Source organism: Microcebus murinus, chromosome 3 (genome assembly GCF_040939455.1).
Source record: "Microcebus murinus isolate Inina chromosome 3, M.murinus_Inina_mat1.0, whole genome shotgun sequence".
In the NCBI taxonomy this organism is placed as follows: domain Eukaryota; kingdom Metazoa; phylum Chordata; class Mammalia; order Primates; family Cheirogaleidae; genus Microcebus; species Microcebus murinus.
This window is the reverse complement of record NC_134106.1, coordinates 112748284-112766653: the sequence shown is the minus strand read 5'-3', so window position 1 is coordinate 112766653 and position 18370 is coordinate 112748284. Positions and strand designations below refer to the sequence as shown.

Here is an 18370-nt window from a genome sequence, read left to right as displayed (position 1 = left end):
GCATAGAAGAAATAGAAAAATATTTTAGTTATTCTTCAAAAAGTAACAGGAAGAGCAGTTCCCAGAAGAATTTTACTAATCTCTAAGAAATGGATTATTCCAATGATATTTAAACTATTGCAAGACCAAAGAAACAAAGAATGTTTCCTAATTCTATTTATGAAACAAACCTTAATAGTAATATTCAAACCCAAGAAATACTGAGTCTAAAATGAAACCATCAAGCAATCTTATTTATGTATATTCATGTAAAAATCCCAAACAAAATATTAGCAAAAGCATCCAGTAGCACGGTTTTAAAATAGTATGTACATATACACATACACATATATACTTGTACCCCTACCGTGATCAAATGGGGCTCATCCCAGGAATACGAGGACAGTTTAGCATTAGGAAATCTTTAATGTCACTCATATTTATAGATCTAAGGGGAAAATGGTTTGATTATCTCTATAGATGCTAAAAATGCATTTGACAAGATAGAATGTTCATTCTTCATTAAAACTTCCAATAAAAATAAGATAAATATATACTTTCTTAACATGATAGAATACATTTGTTTCAAACAAACAAAAAGCCCAGATATATGCTTAGAAAAGAAACACTAAAAGCAAGCCTAGCTAAAGCCAGAAATTTCCAAGGATGTCCACTATTGCCACTTTATCTATCACTCTATTGGAAGTACAAGTCAACACAATCAGCTAAGAGACTAATAAAAAGTTTCAAAATTTAAAAGAATAGGTAAATGATCACTTATTTTGCAGATGATATAATTATATATGTGGAAAATCTAAGATAATTCCATAAAAAAATCTTTAAAAGATTCAGCAAGGGACAGGGTACACATTAATATTAAAAAATCAATAGGATTCACATATTTAAACAATAACCAGTTAGAAGATACACCGCATTTAAAACAACTACAAAAAGATAAAGTAACTAGGAATCAATTTAGTAAGAAATGCACAGGATTTTTCCAAAGAAACTTCAAAAGAATGTTCCTGCAGGACATAAAAGTGACTTGTGCACAAGGAAAGCTATGCCATGTTCTTGAATAAGAAGGTGAGTACATAAAAATGTCAATTCTTCCTCAAATATTAATAAATATAATATTTTCGAAATAAACAAGTACATATAAGTATTCCTATAAAAATAAACTGTCAATAATAGACAGGAAAAAATTGAAATAGAAGAATAAAGAGAAGTAGTCATTTCAGCATGGTTTTGGTACATGACTAGATAAACATATCAAATGAAAAACAAGAAAGTTCAGGACTTTAGTAAGTGATCAAAGTGGCATATTAAATCAGTAGGAAAATGAAGGATTACTTAATGAATGATGTTGGGATAACTGAATAATCATTTAAGATAGAAAGTTAACTTAATCCAGATCTTGCAGTAACGTTAAATTTCAAACGGCTCAATGATTTTAAAAATTTATTATCTTTTATGTTTTATTTTTAATTTACTTTTTATTCTTAAATATTATAGGTACATAATAGTTGTATATCCTTACAAGTTACATGTGATGTTTTGATATGGGCATACAATGTGAATTAATCAAATCAGGGTAATTGGGGTATCCATCACCTCAGGCATTTGTCATTTGATTTTAATGGAAACATGAAACCAGAAAAGTAATGGAAGAAACAACAGTAGAATTCATTTATAACTGCCAAATTGACCTTTCTAATCATGACACAAAACTCAGATAAGAGTCTGATAAATTTGACTATGTGAAAAAGTATACACACCAAAGCCCATCACAAGCTAAGTGATAAACAACAAGCAACCAATGGGGAAAATTATTTGCAGCTCATCAAAAATAAGTAGATAAATCTCTATCATATACAGAGCTTCTATTATAATAATTGATGACGAAAAGACCACAGGAGACAAATAGGTAAAGGGTGAGAATGGACTGCTTACAGAAAAGGAAAACAAATGGCTTTTAAATATATGAAAGATTGCTCAGTCTCACTCAGAATAAATTCTTTCAAAAACAAATTTTTTTGTGCCTACAATGTGCCAATAATATTGGCCTTCTGGGTACAGAAGACACAGCAGTGAACCAAAGAGAGCAACCAAAGATCTTTGTCCTTGTGGAGCTTACATTCTGGTGCAAATGCAAATTAAAGCTATACTGAAATGCCATTTAATTAATTTTTTGAAATGTAATTTTTTAGTGGACAAGATTGGCAATATCCAGAAGTTTGACTAACATTCTCTGGCAGAGCACAATAGCTACTCACATAATTTATGCATCGGAAGGTCAATCTGTACGACGTCTGTGACAAGTCATTTCTCAATAACTATCAAAGCTACAAACGGACAAGCCCTTTGAGCCAGCAAACCTATTTCTAGGAACTTATCTTATAGACATGCAAGAGAGAAATGACACATGTACAACGTTTACTGCTAGAGTGTTGCAATATTAAAAGATTAGACACATTCTAAATAGGAGGCTGTGTAACCACTCTGGTACGAGCGTCAGCTACAGTCGGCAGCCACAGATGAACTGAGCGGCGACTGTGGCCGGCAGCCGTGATATGACTTTCCTAATTTTTCATTTATCAAAATTGTGAACATTTAAAAATAATGTAATGAAAACATATATGTATATGTTACCTATTCTGATTTACATGACAAGTAAAGCTGCCTGTGAAGTAAAACAAGCTTCAGTGCTTTCCCGCTTCCCCACCACCCGAGAGCAAGACGGACCGTGGCGCATGCGCGCGCAGAGCGCTGCGGGCTGGGCGCGGCTGTGGGCCAGGCTTCGCGGCCGGTGAGCGCCGTGCCCAAGTGGTTAAATGCTCGATGACACATCTGTGCAATGAAATACCAGGGAGTTGTAAAAAGGAATGAAAAGGTGCTTATGTGGAAAGATCTCTAAGAGATATTAGTAAGTGTTTATATGCATATGATATGCTACCAATTATGTAAAAAAGGATCAAAATAACACACATATAAGCATAAGTTATATATACAGTATATAGATTAATATTATATATGCATATACAGTGTATATACATAGCATATATATAGACATATACACCGATTTAAAAAACTAATAACCTGCTTGCCTTTGACAGAGGAAGATTAAATCCGCCAAATAAAGTTTTTGTTATTAAAAGAAATTTCCTAATTACCATGTTTCCCCCAAAATAAGACAGGGTCTTATATTTATTTTTCCTCAGGAAGACACCCTAGGGCTTATTTTCAGGGGATGTGTTATTTCTTTTTAAGCACGGTACAACAATCTACATTTATTCAAATGTAGTTAAGTCGTCTTCTTCTGGAACATCATCATAACTCCCCAAACCCCGAATTCCATCCTGAATTTCTTGCGACTCTATTTCCTTTAGAACCATTGGCCCCAATCTCTCATGTGGAGCAACAGAGCTCTCACGGGGCAGATGAGAAGGGCTGCTCGTCTTCTTTACCGCTTCGCGACTAAATGCACGGGTTGTGCAGACACACTGCGTAGCCACACCCGTCACTAGGCCTTATTTTCGGGGAGGGCTTATATTGTGCAAATGCTTAGAAATCCTGCTAGGGCTTATTTTATGGGTAGGTCTTATTTTCGGGGAAACACAGTAAAAGAAAAATTTCTGAGAGAAGGTTCCTTAGTATTTCTATTTGGGTAACCTGTACCAGTGTTTGATCATCTTCATGGAGAAGCAGCATTTTATTTTTGAATACATTTAAGTACATCACCCACACTCCCCTCCTTTTTTTTGAGACAGAGTCTCACTCTGTTGTCCGGGCTAGAGTGCAGTGGTGTCATCATAGCTCACTGCAACCTCCAACTCCTGGGCTCAAGTGATCCTCCTGCCTCAGCCTCCCAAGTAGCTGGAACTACAGGTGCTTGCCACCATGCCTGGCTATTTTTCTATTTTTTGTAGAGATAGTGTCCCACTCTTGCTTAGGCTGGTCTTCAATTCCTGGCCTGAAGCAATCCCCCTGCCTCGGCCTCCCAGAGTGCTAGGCATGAGCCACTGCGCCCGGCCTTAATTCCTCCTTTCTGATTTCTCTTCTTAAAACTTCTCTTTAAATTGTAGGTCATTTCATTTCCACACATGTTCAGGACTTTGTACCTAAAGCAGAAATGTCTATGAAAGAAAAACTACATACAATATAAAAATGAGAAAACCAAGACCCCAGATTTCAGGTGAATGAAAGAGTTGCTATAATGTAGAAAATAAAGTTTCATCTTCTACCTTGAAGTCAGCTGAAGATAATATTAGAAGAATTTTATAAAGCAACATAATCACAGGGTAGGAAAACAGATGATAATTCATCTAATATGTAAGTTTGCTTCTTGGTAAAATTGTCCCTGAAATCAAGGATGTTATTAATGTTCTACTTAGGGACATATTTCAACAAAATGTGATAGAACAAAATGTTTGCAGTCAATTTCCAAACTGAGATTCTTTTCTTGCTACTTGACATTGTACTTGAAATTTTTTCCCTATGCTGCTCCTCCTTAATTATGCTTTAGGTTTTATGCCCAGGAAATGGGATGAGCAGTTGAGGGAAAGAATGAAGGGAAAGAAACAGTTGAGAGAAATAGGTTTAAAAGTGTCAGAGTTGCAGCCAGTTGAGCAGTAGAAACAGCCCCACTCCTTCTAGATGTGGGCCAAGCTTTTCCTACTACACTTAGTACATTAGAATATAGCAAGCCTCTTTTTGCATTGCTATTAACTAAACACAGACTAAAACAATTCTTCTTCTTAAACAGTAGAGACCACACAGAGGCTGCCTTTGGCTCATGTCAAGGAAAAGCTACCCCCATTACCAGAACTATAAGTCGCTTCCACAGTGCACCAGCGAGATCAATACACACGGTGAGTGACGCTTGGGCCTTATTGACTATTTGACTTTACTCGCTACAAATAGAAGTGGGTTCAAGGAGACACAGTTTACCTCAAACTACATTTCTATCTGTGGGTAAGAGGTAGAAAGTGATAATTTGCAAAGTCCATTCATTGAATTAAATGACATGAAATAAAATCACTATTTTATCCAAGATCTAGGAAGGATTAAGTGAATATCTCAATTCATTAAATAACTAATCTCTTAGTCTGTTACACTGGACCTGAGATGTCAGCATATCACTTGGCACTGTTTTTCCTGGAGTTGAGTCATCATTTAGTCAGAGCATGAGAAAAGCGAGAATGAGATGTATAAAGTAGAAATACCTCCCCCGTTACTGAAATAAGAAACTCCAAATCTAACATTGATTTCAACATATTTGAGTCTAAAACTGTGGTCAGAGGGTCTTTGACAGTTTTTCACTCATTCGACAAATATTTATTAAGCAGATATTATGTTATAGGTATTATGAAGAGCCACTGTAGGGAGTATAAAATATATAACAGGGAAGAGAAGGGAAACTAGCATTTATTAGTACCCTCTTACTGTGCTTGGCGGTGACTGGCTATATCATTTACTCTTCATGATAACTTGGGTGGTTATCAGTCAAAGTCCTATCAGGAGACCGATGTGGTACTCAAATCGAATAATTTGAGGATAGTTTAATGAAAGGTGTATTGAGACAGGGTGTGGGAAAGCTGAAAGGGAGAGTGTAGCACTCTAGGACTAGCCATGTGGGACTGTGCTGCTGTTCTTAAGACTAGAGGGGCAAGGCACCCAGGGGACACAGACAAAGACAGGCAGACACACAGAATGACTATGCAGGGAGGGTTGTCTGACAGGAGCTATGGTCTCGGGCCAAGGGATACTACAGCCTGTGTTCGCCATGAAGAGAGAGGATGAATATCCCCACTACGCGGGCACTAGTGTATGTGCTGCTGCTCCCCACTGGCCAAGCCCGGCCAGAGCCAGAGGGCACTAGAGCCTCACGGAGGCAGGCGTGCAGGCTGGCCTCGCAGGCACCACGCAGGTGAGGCGAGCGGAGAGCCCGTCAGAAGAGACAACCGAGGGATCCAGCAGAGGTCAATAGGCCAAGGGTACATTTGTGCTCAGAACTAAAGTGAGGTAAGTCTTAGTGTGTGGGTCTCAGTGAAACCAGGCTCTACTGTTGGCTCAGAGATCCCTAGGTAGACTTATACTGTAGTCACACGGTTGTGTCAATGAAATATCCCTGGATATTATGCTTGATGGCTCTCATTCTGGTTTTCATTCTTGGATTGCTCAACTTTGCATTTGAAGAGCTCCCCTTTGTTCATTCTCCAAATGATTTTTGAGTACCTATGTGTGTCAAGAGTTCTGTTCATTGGCAAAAAGAACAACACAGTCAGTGGAGGAATCAGATTAGGGAACACCTAACTGTAACAAAAAGTGTCAAGTAACATGGCAGAGGAATTGACAGAGGACTAGGAGAGTGTATCAGAGACCCTCCTTCACTGGGAATGATGCCTCACGTCCACCAGGTGTTCAGTAAGTATCTGTTGAATGAATGAATAAATCACAATTTCTGTGTCTCTCCACTAGAATCATGAAATGTTATATCAGAAAGAAACCTGCATGAACACTTACACTTTAATAGATGCAGAAAACAAGCTGAACATACTATAGTAGTAGAGGCTGGAGGAAATGCTAGGTTTCCTACATGCTGGGCTGAAAAGTTTATAATTACAAAGCATACACTGTCTTACTGTCTTCTTAGGGAGTTTTTCCACCATGTAACAGGATCAGAAAGTACCCCGCATCAGTAACTTGAAGTTTTTTGGTGTTCTTATAATAGACAGTTTTAATAAATAGTTTTAAAATTGTTCTCTACCAATTCTAATTCAGGTAACACTTAACAAAACTTTTGTGTGAATAATATTTGCTTGCTTTTTTTTTTTTTACATCTTCAGACTATCCCTTGGAAAATTTGGACTGAAGCCTTTAGAAGAATACTCATAATTTATTTCGGGAATGACCAGACTGGTAAATGTTTAGATGCACCATAGGAAAGCAGTAGAAATGCTACTGATTAATGAAAACTAGCTCAAGAGCATTCATTTGACCCGTGAGATCAAGGGAATATGAGCTTTTTCAAAAACTCCCTTATGAGTCATGGAAAACAAGCTGATGAAATTCATGGAAACAGCAAGAGAATGCATACTCTCTTTTTTTTTTTCATCTACCATTTTACAGCTTAGAATGGACCTAAGATTTAGTTTTGAGGAAACAAAAAGAGGATCAAAAGGATGAAAATCTTTTCTCTCATCGGGCCACATTGCAGATGCTGATTTGATGGTTTTTCCTATACAGATGGATTGTTTCTATTAATATTTAGCAAATGATTTAGAAGAGCCTGGGTTGTTTGTTTACACATTCATTTGTATTTATAAATATTGCCTTCTTTTGCACCAGGATGGTTTTTAAAAAATACAAAGACACCAAAATACAATGAATTTAAACGAAATATTTGAGTATTTAAACCTAATAGCAAAAGATCTCCTCTGATTCTTTTGGCTTTCCTATTTGTTACAGCCATCATTGATGTTAAGGATAATTATAGCTATTACTATAATAAAAAGCACATTGGACAAGAGGGAAGCTCTTAACATTGAAAAATATGAAAATACTTTCCTAGAGTTAAGGTGGAACTTAATCTCCTGGTGTCATTATATGGCTAAAATTGCTTATCTGCGTAGATTTACAGAATTCAGCTGTAGGGTCAGATTTAACATTAAGTGATGGGGTTCAGTACATGCTACCCCATAATGTGGCACCTTGTCATAGTGAATATTGTAAGCTGAAGGAATTTGAGAAAATGGAAGAAGCAGGAAGGTCACTCTGACCTTCCTCTGCTACTCTTCTCTGAAGAAGATAATAAAACCTTTCCTGACCTTCCTCTCATACAGATCATGTGAAAGGTGTCCTCCCTATACTCAGAGGAAAAGAGCTTCCTTACCTCTGAAGACTGGACACAGAGAAGGATCTGAACAAACCGGCCTTGCTAAGTTCCCCCAGGGTATTACTATTAGATCAAACTCTTTTTGCACAATTATAGATCTCTATAACTCTTCATTCTTCATCAAACCCACAATAAAAAATACTCAGGTCTAACTGTTTCTTTGGCTCTTCATTTCCTTGTGAGGAGTCACATAAAACGTATTTAACTAAATTAGTATATCTTTGCTTGTTAATCTTGTATTACAGAGGCCTCAGCTATGAACTTAGAAGGAAAAGATATTTTTCCACTCTATGTAAGTAACCTACCATGAATGAATGTTCCAGTACACAGAGGTTTTTCTGGTACTCTGTTGTTGTTGTTTTTTTTTTTTTTTCCTTCTAGATCACAAACTGATTGTAATTCTAATTGTATTCTAATTGTAAAATTTAGGGACTAATGATTTGGCAAGTGGAATTCTACCAGTCTCACTTTTTCTTGTCTGTGTATTCTAATTAATACCGCAGGTGAGTCGAGCTTGGGTCTGGGGTTTTCAGCAGGAGTGCAGTCCATGTGGTATGAATCTTATGCAGTTTCTGCAAAGCCCAATTACTGTTTCCCTGCACATACCTGTTGTGTTCTGACAAACGACTTGGAAATCAATGGGAACTTGGCTTACGAAAGGCATAAATTAAGCTTCAAGTTCTGTAAAATTGTGGCAGCTCTCAGGAATTTCACTTATTTATTAAAATAATAGACTTCAACAGATATTGGGAAGCGCACAAAGATGTGGATGGCCTACGCTCTGCCCACAAAGGCCGCACGATCTGGTAGAGGGGACAGCATGTGCATACCACTGGTGAAGATTCTAGACACACTAGGGTGGGAGAAGCGTCGTTTACAGGATGCACACTTCCTGCTGAGCATTTACGGGCGCCCAGGATCACTCACAGCTGTGGAGAATTAGGGGAGGCTTTTGGAGAAGGTGGCTTTTGAGCAGGGTCTTAAAGACGGCGTCTCCTGGTCTCTCAGAGTATCCAACCTCCCAAGTGTACATGCTCTTAGCCCTCATAGCCCTTTTCGTATCTGTCATTTACAATTATTTTCCTGGCTATTAATTAACCTCTGTCTCCCTCTCTAGTCTGGAAGCTGCATGAGGGCAGGGGACGTGTCTGGTTCTGCTCACCACAGTGTCCCTGGCAGCTAGTAGGTGTTTGGCTCACAGTAGTTTCTTCATAGATGCTTTCTGGGTGAAGAACTATTTTTGAGCCCCCTTATACATCTGGCATGAGCCACGTGTATTCTCATTTCTTCCTCACAATGACGCCTCGAGAAAGGTGTCATTCTCCTTGAAGAAGCTGAGGCCAAAGGAAGCCTGCAAATCCTATTGATTGATGGGGTCCAGCCCCCAGTTGGTAGGGCTGCAAAGCTTGTGCCGCTCCTACTGCCTCCACTGTGGGGTAGAGAAGGGCAGGGCGAGGGGAGCAGAATGGATGGCGGGTGCCGAGGGAAGGGGCTGCCGCCTAGAGCACCGGCAGGGCTCTCTCCTGGGAGTGCAAGGAAGCGGGGTCACTTGTGCCCTAGAAGAAGATTACTGGCTGGAATTGCTGCATGGTCTCTGTTTCTGCATGTCTTGCTTAGCCTGACATTCTGCCCCTCCCCTCCCAACTGACCCTAATAAAACCAACCGTGGGCCTTGGTGTCTGGCATGATGCATGGCTTCCAACCAACACCATGGAACCTGGCTTTTAGTGCACGCTGCTTTTCAGCTGGTCCCACATCTGACCTTGACCCACCCTGCCCCCGCTCCCTGTGACTTATAGCTTAGTGCTATGTCTATGGCTCTCTCTGCAGGCTTTTCTCCCCACTTGAGACCCATACTCGCCTCCTTGACCTCTGTGTCCTGCTGAGCAGCCAGGACCCTGCCCTGTATTCAAAGAATCCAGGTCTAGATTACGGAGGGGATAGAGGAAGCATGGCAGCATGCCCGGAGTGGGTGGGCACTAGCATTGGAGTGGTGGAGAGAGGGATGGCTAGAGGACAGGCTCCAGGGAGAGGGCTGGTGGTGCTTCCTGAATGACCTGATGCAGGGGTGGGAGTGAGGTGTGCAGTGAAGGGAGGAGAGAAGGGACTCAGATGGCAACCCTCCAGGCTTCCGCATGCAGAAAAGAACATTGCCCAAGCTTACAGCTACTAGCTTTGGTTCCTGGAAGAATTTTCCTTTCCCAGGAGATTCCTTCCCAAATTTGTACTTTCATCCTATCCTTAAGTTCTTATCTTTCCTCTCCCGTACTTAGTCATCCCTGATGTAGCAGTCATGCAGACAACCTTCCCTTCCCTGCTGTTTTTCCACATTACATTTCTGTTTCCTACCCAGTTTAGAAATCTTTAACCCTCCAAGTGCAGGTAGGCCACCTTGTCCGTGCAGTTTCCCTGCTCACTCCAGTTGGAATAATGTCTGTTTTTTTCTGAGTTTTTCTTGGGTTCAGTCTACTTATCACAGTATTTCTGACCTCCTGCCTTGTGCCACAGCTAGTTATATTCATGTCTCTTTCCTGACCAGACTGTGGATGAGAATGGGAACCATATCTTCTCCAGCTTCTCACTCCCCAGTGACAGGTGTTGCTTCTCCTCACCTGCTGCCCTGCAACATTTGCCGTGGCTAGTGGAGTTCAGCAGGTGTTGGCTATGAATTCAGGATGGGGGTTACCTCTAAAAGGATGCAGTGGGAGATCTATACACCAGAACCTTCTAGCACAATTATACTTTTTTAAAAAAATAAACTTGGTAGTGGGTAAATGAGAGTTCTTTAGGTCATAATTCTAAATAGCTTGCACATATTTTAAAATATACTTTGTACCTACTCAATATTTTATAAAATCAAATTTAAAAATAGACAAAATATTGTATTGAATTGCATCCTTTCTTCCTGCCTCTCTCTGTTGGTAGATAGCTTCTGTCTGTCTGTCTCTCTCCCAACTACATTCCTTTCCTTTCTTGTAAGACATGGTAGAACAAAGACTTGAACTCAACTTTTCGACACGAAAATTGTCTATTTTACTTCTCTTTTCTTCTTTATCTGTCTACATATTTCTTAACTATCTCCAAATGTTTGTGTTATTCTGATGGGTAGTGATATTAGGATAATGAGTAGAAGGGAGTTCTTACATTTTAAAAATCTAAATAAGACATAGTATCAGATTAACCTATAAGCATGACAACTAAAAAATACATTTAAAAAATCCTCTGCAGAGAGAAAAAAATGGCAGAGTAAAGGTAACCCCCTGGATCCCTGCTCCCAGAGAAAGAGGCGTAGACCTTGGTCTCCTACATGCGAGTGGATCTCCCTCCCACAAGAACAGCATTGTGAATCGGCAGAGGTTCAGCCCTCGCTGACTCTCAAAAATGGAAAAAACAAGGTGATTGGGAGATAAGATCCCGTTCTCCGGAAAGTGCAAAACAAACAATAGGACATAGAGCAAGTGAGGGCACCAGCCCGCTGGGCCAGGGGGTGAAGTGGGATCAGACCCACGGGAGGACTTCTTGCTTCCCCACTGACCTCAACGCCCACCCAGCCAGGGACCTGTCTGAAGCTGGTGCAAAATCGCGGAAGAAGAGGGTGCTGTAGAGAGCAGTCATTAGTAGAAAGCACTGTGAACTCCCCCGAGGCCTGTGCTAGGACGGCACCAAGAGGGGAGGACACTGGACTGAGCTGACAGGGGAGGCAGTTAGATATCTTGCCTCTGGTAACGAGTGGGGCCAGCCCTATAGAACTGTTCACTAAGTCGGGGACTCTAAGCTGGAACTGCCTCCGGCGAATAAGCCCATCCAGGGTGAGTCAGTAAGAGTGAGAACCATGGCTGAACAGGCGTGAGTCAGAGGGGAGGCAGCATAGAGGAGGCCACGGGGCGTCCTGATGACCCAGACCCCAAACCCGGCACCTTCCATCTCCTAAACAGTCGCTCCCAGTGCTGGTACCCTTGGAGTGGGCAAGTGGTCGCCATTGAGGGGGTCCACAGCCCCGTCACTGTGGTGTGATATGGTGCGGTGGGCAGACCCCCTCCCCCAGCCTAGAGACTCTCCTGACAAATTCCTCTATTACACAATAATACAGCCTGTGATAGGCTGGCCAGGAATGGCTTAACCAAAGAGCTACTGAGAAGACTAATGCCAAAGGGGAGTTATAGCCACTGGGGCACCGGGGTGCAGGGCAGACTGGGGAGCTACCTCCTCCCCCTAGCCAGCATCTCTCCTGCCAAAAGTGGTAGGCCCCACCTCTGGAGGCCGGGTGAGACAAGAAAAGCCACTTTTCCGTGATCTAGGGAGAATCCACTGGGACTGCACAGATCGAAAGTGGGCAGCCAAAGGACTTTACTTCCCAGAACAGTATAGGTCACCCAGTCGATCAAAACGCTGGGGCTGGGTCTCCTCCCCCAGTCAATGGCCAACAGTCAGGGCCATGGTCAAGGAACAAATCCCCTGAAAGTGGCCACAATGGGCTCCACAAGTAACCCCTCCCATCAGGGGTAGCCTTCCAAGTGTGGTGGAAGAGCTCCCCGCAGTGGCAGATCAAGAAATTACAGAAGAGAGGACCCCTGGGCACCATAGGAAATAACAACAGCTGATCCAGACGGGGAGGGCTCAGTGAAAGAATTTTGGAACTATGAAGAATCTAACCAAAAACACTCCCCCAAAGAGATATACCAGCTCTCAAGAAATGGATACTAACCAATCCCCAAACACTAAAATGACAGAAGAAGAATTCCAAAATTGGGTTGTAAGAAAGTTCAATGATACACAAGAAAAAATGGATAACCAAACACAAAGAAACCACAAAGAAAATTCAGGACTTGGAACAAAAATTCACTAAGGAAATTGAGATCTTGAAGAAAAATCAATCCGATCTCCTGGAAATGAAAAATTTATTCAGGGAAATGCAAAACACGGTGGAAAGCCTCAAAAATAGGGTGGGCCAAACATAAGAAAGAATCTCAGAGATTGAAGATAACACCTTCAAATCAAATAAGTTAATCACAGAGATAGAGCAGAAAAATAGGAGACATGAGCAAAGCTTACAAGAATTGTGGATTATATGAAGAAAAATAACTTGTGGCTCCTCTGGATTCCAGAGAAGGAAGAAGAAAACATGCAAGGATTGGATAAGCTATTTGAAGAAATAATTGAGGAAAATTTCCGAGGTCTGGCCAATAATTTAGAATTAGAAATACAAGAGGCACAAAGGACCCCTGGGAGATACAATGCAAACAGGAAAACACCATGACACATAGCATCAGACTGACCAAAATATAAACAAAAGAGACCCTCCTACAAGCTGTAAGGTGAAAGAAGCAAGTTACATACAAAAGAAAACCAATGCAAATAATGCCAGACTTTTCAACCGAAACATTATAAGCAAGGAGAGACTGGGGCCCCATTCTCACTCTTTTGAAACAAAATAATGCCCAGCCTAGAATCTTGTAACCTCAAAACTAAGCTTTATATATGAAGGAGAAGTTAAGACATTCTCAGATAAGCAAAGACTGAGGGAATTCACCAAGACCAGACCAGCCGTACAAGAAGTACTCAAGACAGTGTTACACATGGACCAGCATAATAAATACTCAATAACGTAGAAACACCCCAAAGCTAAAGATTAAAGGCCAGATATCACAATGGCTCAAGAGAGAAAACAAAGCAGCAATGTCCAGCCCAACAGAATGAACAGTAATCTGCCTCACCTATCAGTTATCACAATAAATGTGAACAGCTTAAACTCCCCACTCAACAGACATAGGCTGGCTGAATGGATAAAAACATACAAGTCAAGTGTCTGCTGTCTTCAGGAAACACATCTAACCTGCAAGGATGCATATAGACTAAAAGTAAAGAAGTGAAGATCAGTATTTAAAGCAAGCGGAAGCCAAAACAAGGCTGCCGTGGCAGTTCTGATCTCAGATAATTTAGTTTTTAAACCAACAAAAGTTGTGAAAGACAAATATGGTGATTATATAATGGTGAAGGGTACAGTTCAAAAAGAAGATATAACAATTTTAAATATATATGCACCCAACTTAGGTGCACCCGGATTCATAAAGCAAACCTTACTGGATCTAAGCAAATGGATTAATAGCAGCTCCATAATCACCAGAGATTTCAACACCCCACTGACGGCACAAGACTGATCCTTCAAACAGAAAATTAATAAAGAAATAATGGACTTGAACAAAACTCTAGAACAATTGGGTCTGACTGACATTTACAGGACATTCTACCCAAAATCCACTGAATATACGTTCTTCTCATCAACTCACATTCTCTAAGATTGACCATATCCTAGGACACAAAGTAAAGCTCAAGAAATTTAAAAAAATAGAAGTCATACATGTATCTTCTCAGATGACAGTGGAATAAAAGTAGAAATCAACCCTAACAGAAACTCACACTTCTACACAAAAACGTGGAAATTAAACAACCTCCTACTAAATGATTACTTTATAAATGAAGAAATCAAGATGGAAATAAAAAAATTCTATGAAGAAAACGACAATGGAGAGACAAGTTATCAAATCCTCTGGGACACAGCTAAAGCAGTTCTGAGAGGAAAGTTTATTTCCATAAATGCCTATAACCAAAAGTCAAAAAGATCACAAATAGACAATCTAATGAAATGACTCAAAGAGCTGGAAAAAGAAGAACAGACCAACCCCAAACCTAGCAGAAGAAGTGAAATCAGCAAGATCAAATCAGAACTAAATGAAATTGAAAACAGGGAAGCTATTCAGGAGATTAATAAAACAAAAAGTTGGTTCTTTGAAAAAATAAACAAAATTGACACGCCATTGGCTAGGCTAACGAAAAGCAGAAAAGAGAAATGTCTAATAAGCTCCATCAGGAACAAAAAAGGAGATATCACAACTGATTCCAAAGAAATACAAGATATAATTTATGAATACTACAAAAATCTTTATGCACACAAACTGGAAAATGTGGAGGAAATGGACAAATTTCTAGAAACACACAGACTCCCTAGACTCAACCAGGAAGAAATAGATTTCCTGAACAGACCAATCTCAAGAGCTGAAATAGAAACAGCAATTAAAAATCTCCCTGGAAAGAAAAGTCCCGGTCCAGATGGTTTCACACCCGAATTTTACAACACTTACAAAGAAGAACTAGTACTTATCTTGCAGAAATGATTCCACAACATCAAGAAGAATGGAAACCTCCCTGACACCTTTTATGAAATGAATATTACTCTGATACCAAAACCAGGAAAGGATGCAACAAAAAAAGAAAACTACAGACCAATATCCCTAATGAACATAGATGCAAAAGTTTTCAACAAAATCCTAGCTAACTGAATCCAGACACTTATCAAAAAAATAATCCATCACGACCAAGTGGGGTTCATCCCAGGGATGCAGGGATGGTTCAACATACGTAAATCTATAAATGCAATTAACCACATAAACAGAAGCAAAAACAAAGACCATATGATTCTTTCAATAGATGCAGAAAAAGCTTTTGACAAAATTCAACACCCTTTCATGATATGAACACTTAAAAAAATAGGCATAGAAGGGACATACCTAAAAATGATACAAGCCATATATGACAGACCCATAGCCAATATCATACTGAATGGGGACAAATTGAAAGCATTCCCACTTAGAACTGGAACCAGACAAGGCTGCCCACTATCTCCACTTCTATTCAACATAGTGCTGGAAGTCTTGGCTACAGCAATCAGACAGGAAAGTGAAATTAAAGGTATCCAAATAGGGGCAGAAGAGATCAAACTTTCACTGTTTGCTGATGATATGATATTATATCTAGAAAACCCCAAAGATTCAACCAAGGAAGTCCTGGAACTGATAAATGAATTCAGTAAAGTCTCAGGATACAAAATCAATACACAGAAATCAGAGGCATTCATATACGCCAACAACAATCAAATTGAAAACCAAATCAAAGATTTAATTCCCTTCAAAATAGCAACAAAGAAATTAAAGTATGTAGGAATATACTTAACCAAGGAGGTAAAAGACCTCTACAGGGAGAACTATGAAACTCTGAGGAAGGAAATAGCAGAGGATATAAACAGATGTAAATCCATACCATGCTTGTAGGTCAGCAAACTCAACATTGTTAAAATGTCTATACTACCCAAACTGATCTACAGATTCAATGTAATACCTATTAAAATCCCAACATCACTCTTCACAGATATAGAAAAAATAATTTTACGCTTCATTTGTAACCAGAGAAGATCCTGCATATCAAAAGCAATTCTAGGTAATAAAAATAAAATTGGAGGTATTAATATGCAAGATATCAAACTATACTACAAAGTTGTAGGAATTAAATCAATTTGGTATTGGCACAAAAATAGGAATATTGACCAGTGGAAACAGATGTGAGAATCCTGATATAAAACCATCCTCATATAGCCATCTAATCTTTGACAAAGCAGTCAAAAACATACACTGGGGAGAAGAATGCCTTTTCAATAAATGGTGATGGGAAAACTGGATAGCCACTTGTAGAAGGCTGAAGCAGGACCCACACCTTTCACCTCTCACAAAAATCAACTCACGCTGGATAATAGACTTGAACCTAAGGTATGAAACTATTAGAATTCTAGAGAAAAATGTTGGAAACACTCTCCTAGATATTGACCTAGGCAAAGAATTTATGAAGAAGACCCCAAAAGCAATCACAGCAGCAACAAAAATAAATAAATGGGACATGATCAAACTAAAAAGTTTCTGCACAGCCAAAGAAACAGTCATGAAAGTAAACATACAACTCACAGAATGGGAGAAAATTTTCGCATCTTACACACCTGATAATGGGCTGATAACTAGAATTACTTAGAACTCACGAAAATCAGCAAGGAAAAATCAAACAACCCTATCAAAAAGTGGGCAAAGGACATTAACAGAAACTTTTCTAAAGAAGACAGAATAATGGCTAACAAACATATGAAAAAATACTCAACATCCCTAATCATCAAGCAAATGCAAATCAAAACCACAATGAGATATCACTTATCTCCAGTAAGAATGGCCTTTATCAAAAAGTCCCAAAATAACAGATGTTGGTGTGGATGTGGAGAGATAGGAACACTCCTACACTGCTGGTGGGACTGCAAACTAGTTCAACCTCTGTGGAAAGCAATATGGAGATACCTCAAAGCAATACAAGTAGATCTACCATTTGACCCAGCAATCCCATTACTGGGGATCTACGCAAAAGATTAAATGACACTCTACAAAAAAGACACTTGCACTCGAATGTTTATAGCAGCACAATTCACAATTGCAAAGTTGTGGAAACAACCCAAGTGCCCACCAATCCATGAGTGGATTAATAAAATGTGGTATATATATACCATGGAGTACTATTCAGCTCTAAGAAACAATGGTGATCTAGCACCTGTTGTTTTTTCCTGGATAGAGCTGGAACCTATTCTACTAAGTGAAGTATCCAAGAATGGAAAAACAAGCACCACATATAATTACCAGAAAATTGATATAACTGATCAGCACCTAAGTGGACACATAGGAATTACACTAACTGGGTATTGGTCAGGTGGGAGGGGGGGAGCGGACGGGTATATACATACATAATAAGTGAGATGTGCACTGTCTGGGGGATGGACACACTTGAAGCTCAGACTTGTGAGGGGGTGCAAGGGCATCATTTGAAACCTTAATATTTGTACCCCCATAATATGCTGAAATAAAAAAAAATCCTCTGAAAATTGGAAATTAGGTACTTTAGTAAAGACAGAGTAGTTAGTCTAGAAGCTTCTGTGATATGAAGGAAAAGAAGTGTCCATGCACAGGCAGGGGGAAAACAGAGCAATTTGGCAAAAACATCATACTTGACAAAATCATTCAGAAAAGTTCTTTTTCCCTGCTGACAATTGAGGCTGTTGCCAGTGGGGACTATGGAGATAACATTGTTGCTGACTGGAAGGGTAGAGATCTGTGGGTTATCACTTAAGATCCTTTCATCTGAAAAACATCAAGATGGTTGACTAGAGGCACACAGCACTTGCTTCCTCCACAAAGAAAGGACCAAAACAACAAATAGATAATCATATGTCAAATATAGAGTCTAATGGAGAACATTGGAATTCGGCAAGGAAATGACAAAGACCCTCCCAGGCATAGAAACTGGAGGTGGCTGCATAGAGAGGAAAGTGAAGCAGCTGGCTGGGATGGCTTGACCAAGAGGAACTCCCCATTGTGGGAAAAAGCATGTGGGAGATCTCTAGCAGTCCACATTACCACCGCAGACACCTACAACCCTGGCTCCAGGGGAGCCCTTCAGCCCTCACAGGTTCTGAGCCTAGTTAGGAAACTGCCTGGAGTCCACACAACTGCATTATTCCAGAGAGAGAATTCATGCTGGATTCCCCCAAGCCCTGGTGCCCAAGCTGCTGCAGCACACTACCACAGTGCCATTTTGGGAGTAGAGCCACTACGAAAGTATATCCAGCCCTGGGGA

The 18370-nt window shown here is 40.0% G+C and overlaps 2 protein-coding genes across 4 annotated transcripts in view; one reads left to right on the top strand and one right to left on the bottom strand.

The window, feature by feature from the left end:
- The window catches only part of TMEM156 (transmembrane protein 156), a 45661-nt gene extending 37633 nt beyond the window's left edge, over positions 1 to 8028 (top strand). Inside the window, exons 6-7 of one of the 3 annotated variants that reach the window (XM_076001181.1) lie at positions 6828 to 6900; positions 7824 to 8028. In XM_076001181.1, the coding sequence (XP_075857296.1) occupies positions 6828 to 6853 (26 nt within the window). In that variant the 3' untranslated portion in view covers positions 6854 to 6900; positions 7824 to 8028. Of the gene's footprint in view, positions 1 to 4744; positions 4851 to 6827 lie in introns of all 3 variants that reach the window. The other 2 variants (XM_012753989.2, XM_076001180.1) reach the window with 2 other exon arrangements.
- Positions 1 to 18370, bottom strand: part of FAM114A1 (family with sequence similarity 114 member A1) — a 130757-nt gene that overhangs the window by 13576 nt on the left and 98811 nt on the right. The window lies entirely within an intron of this gene.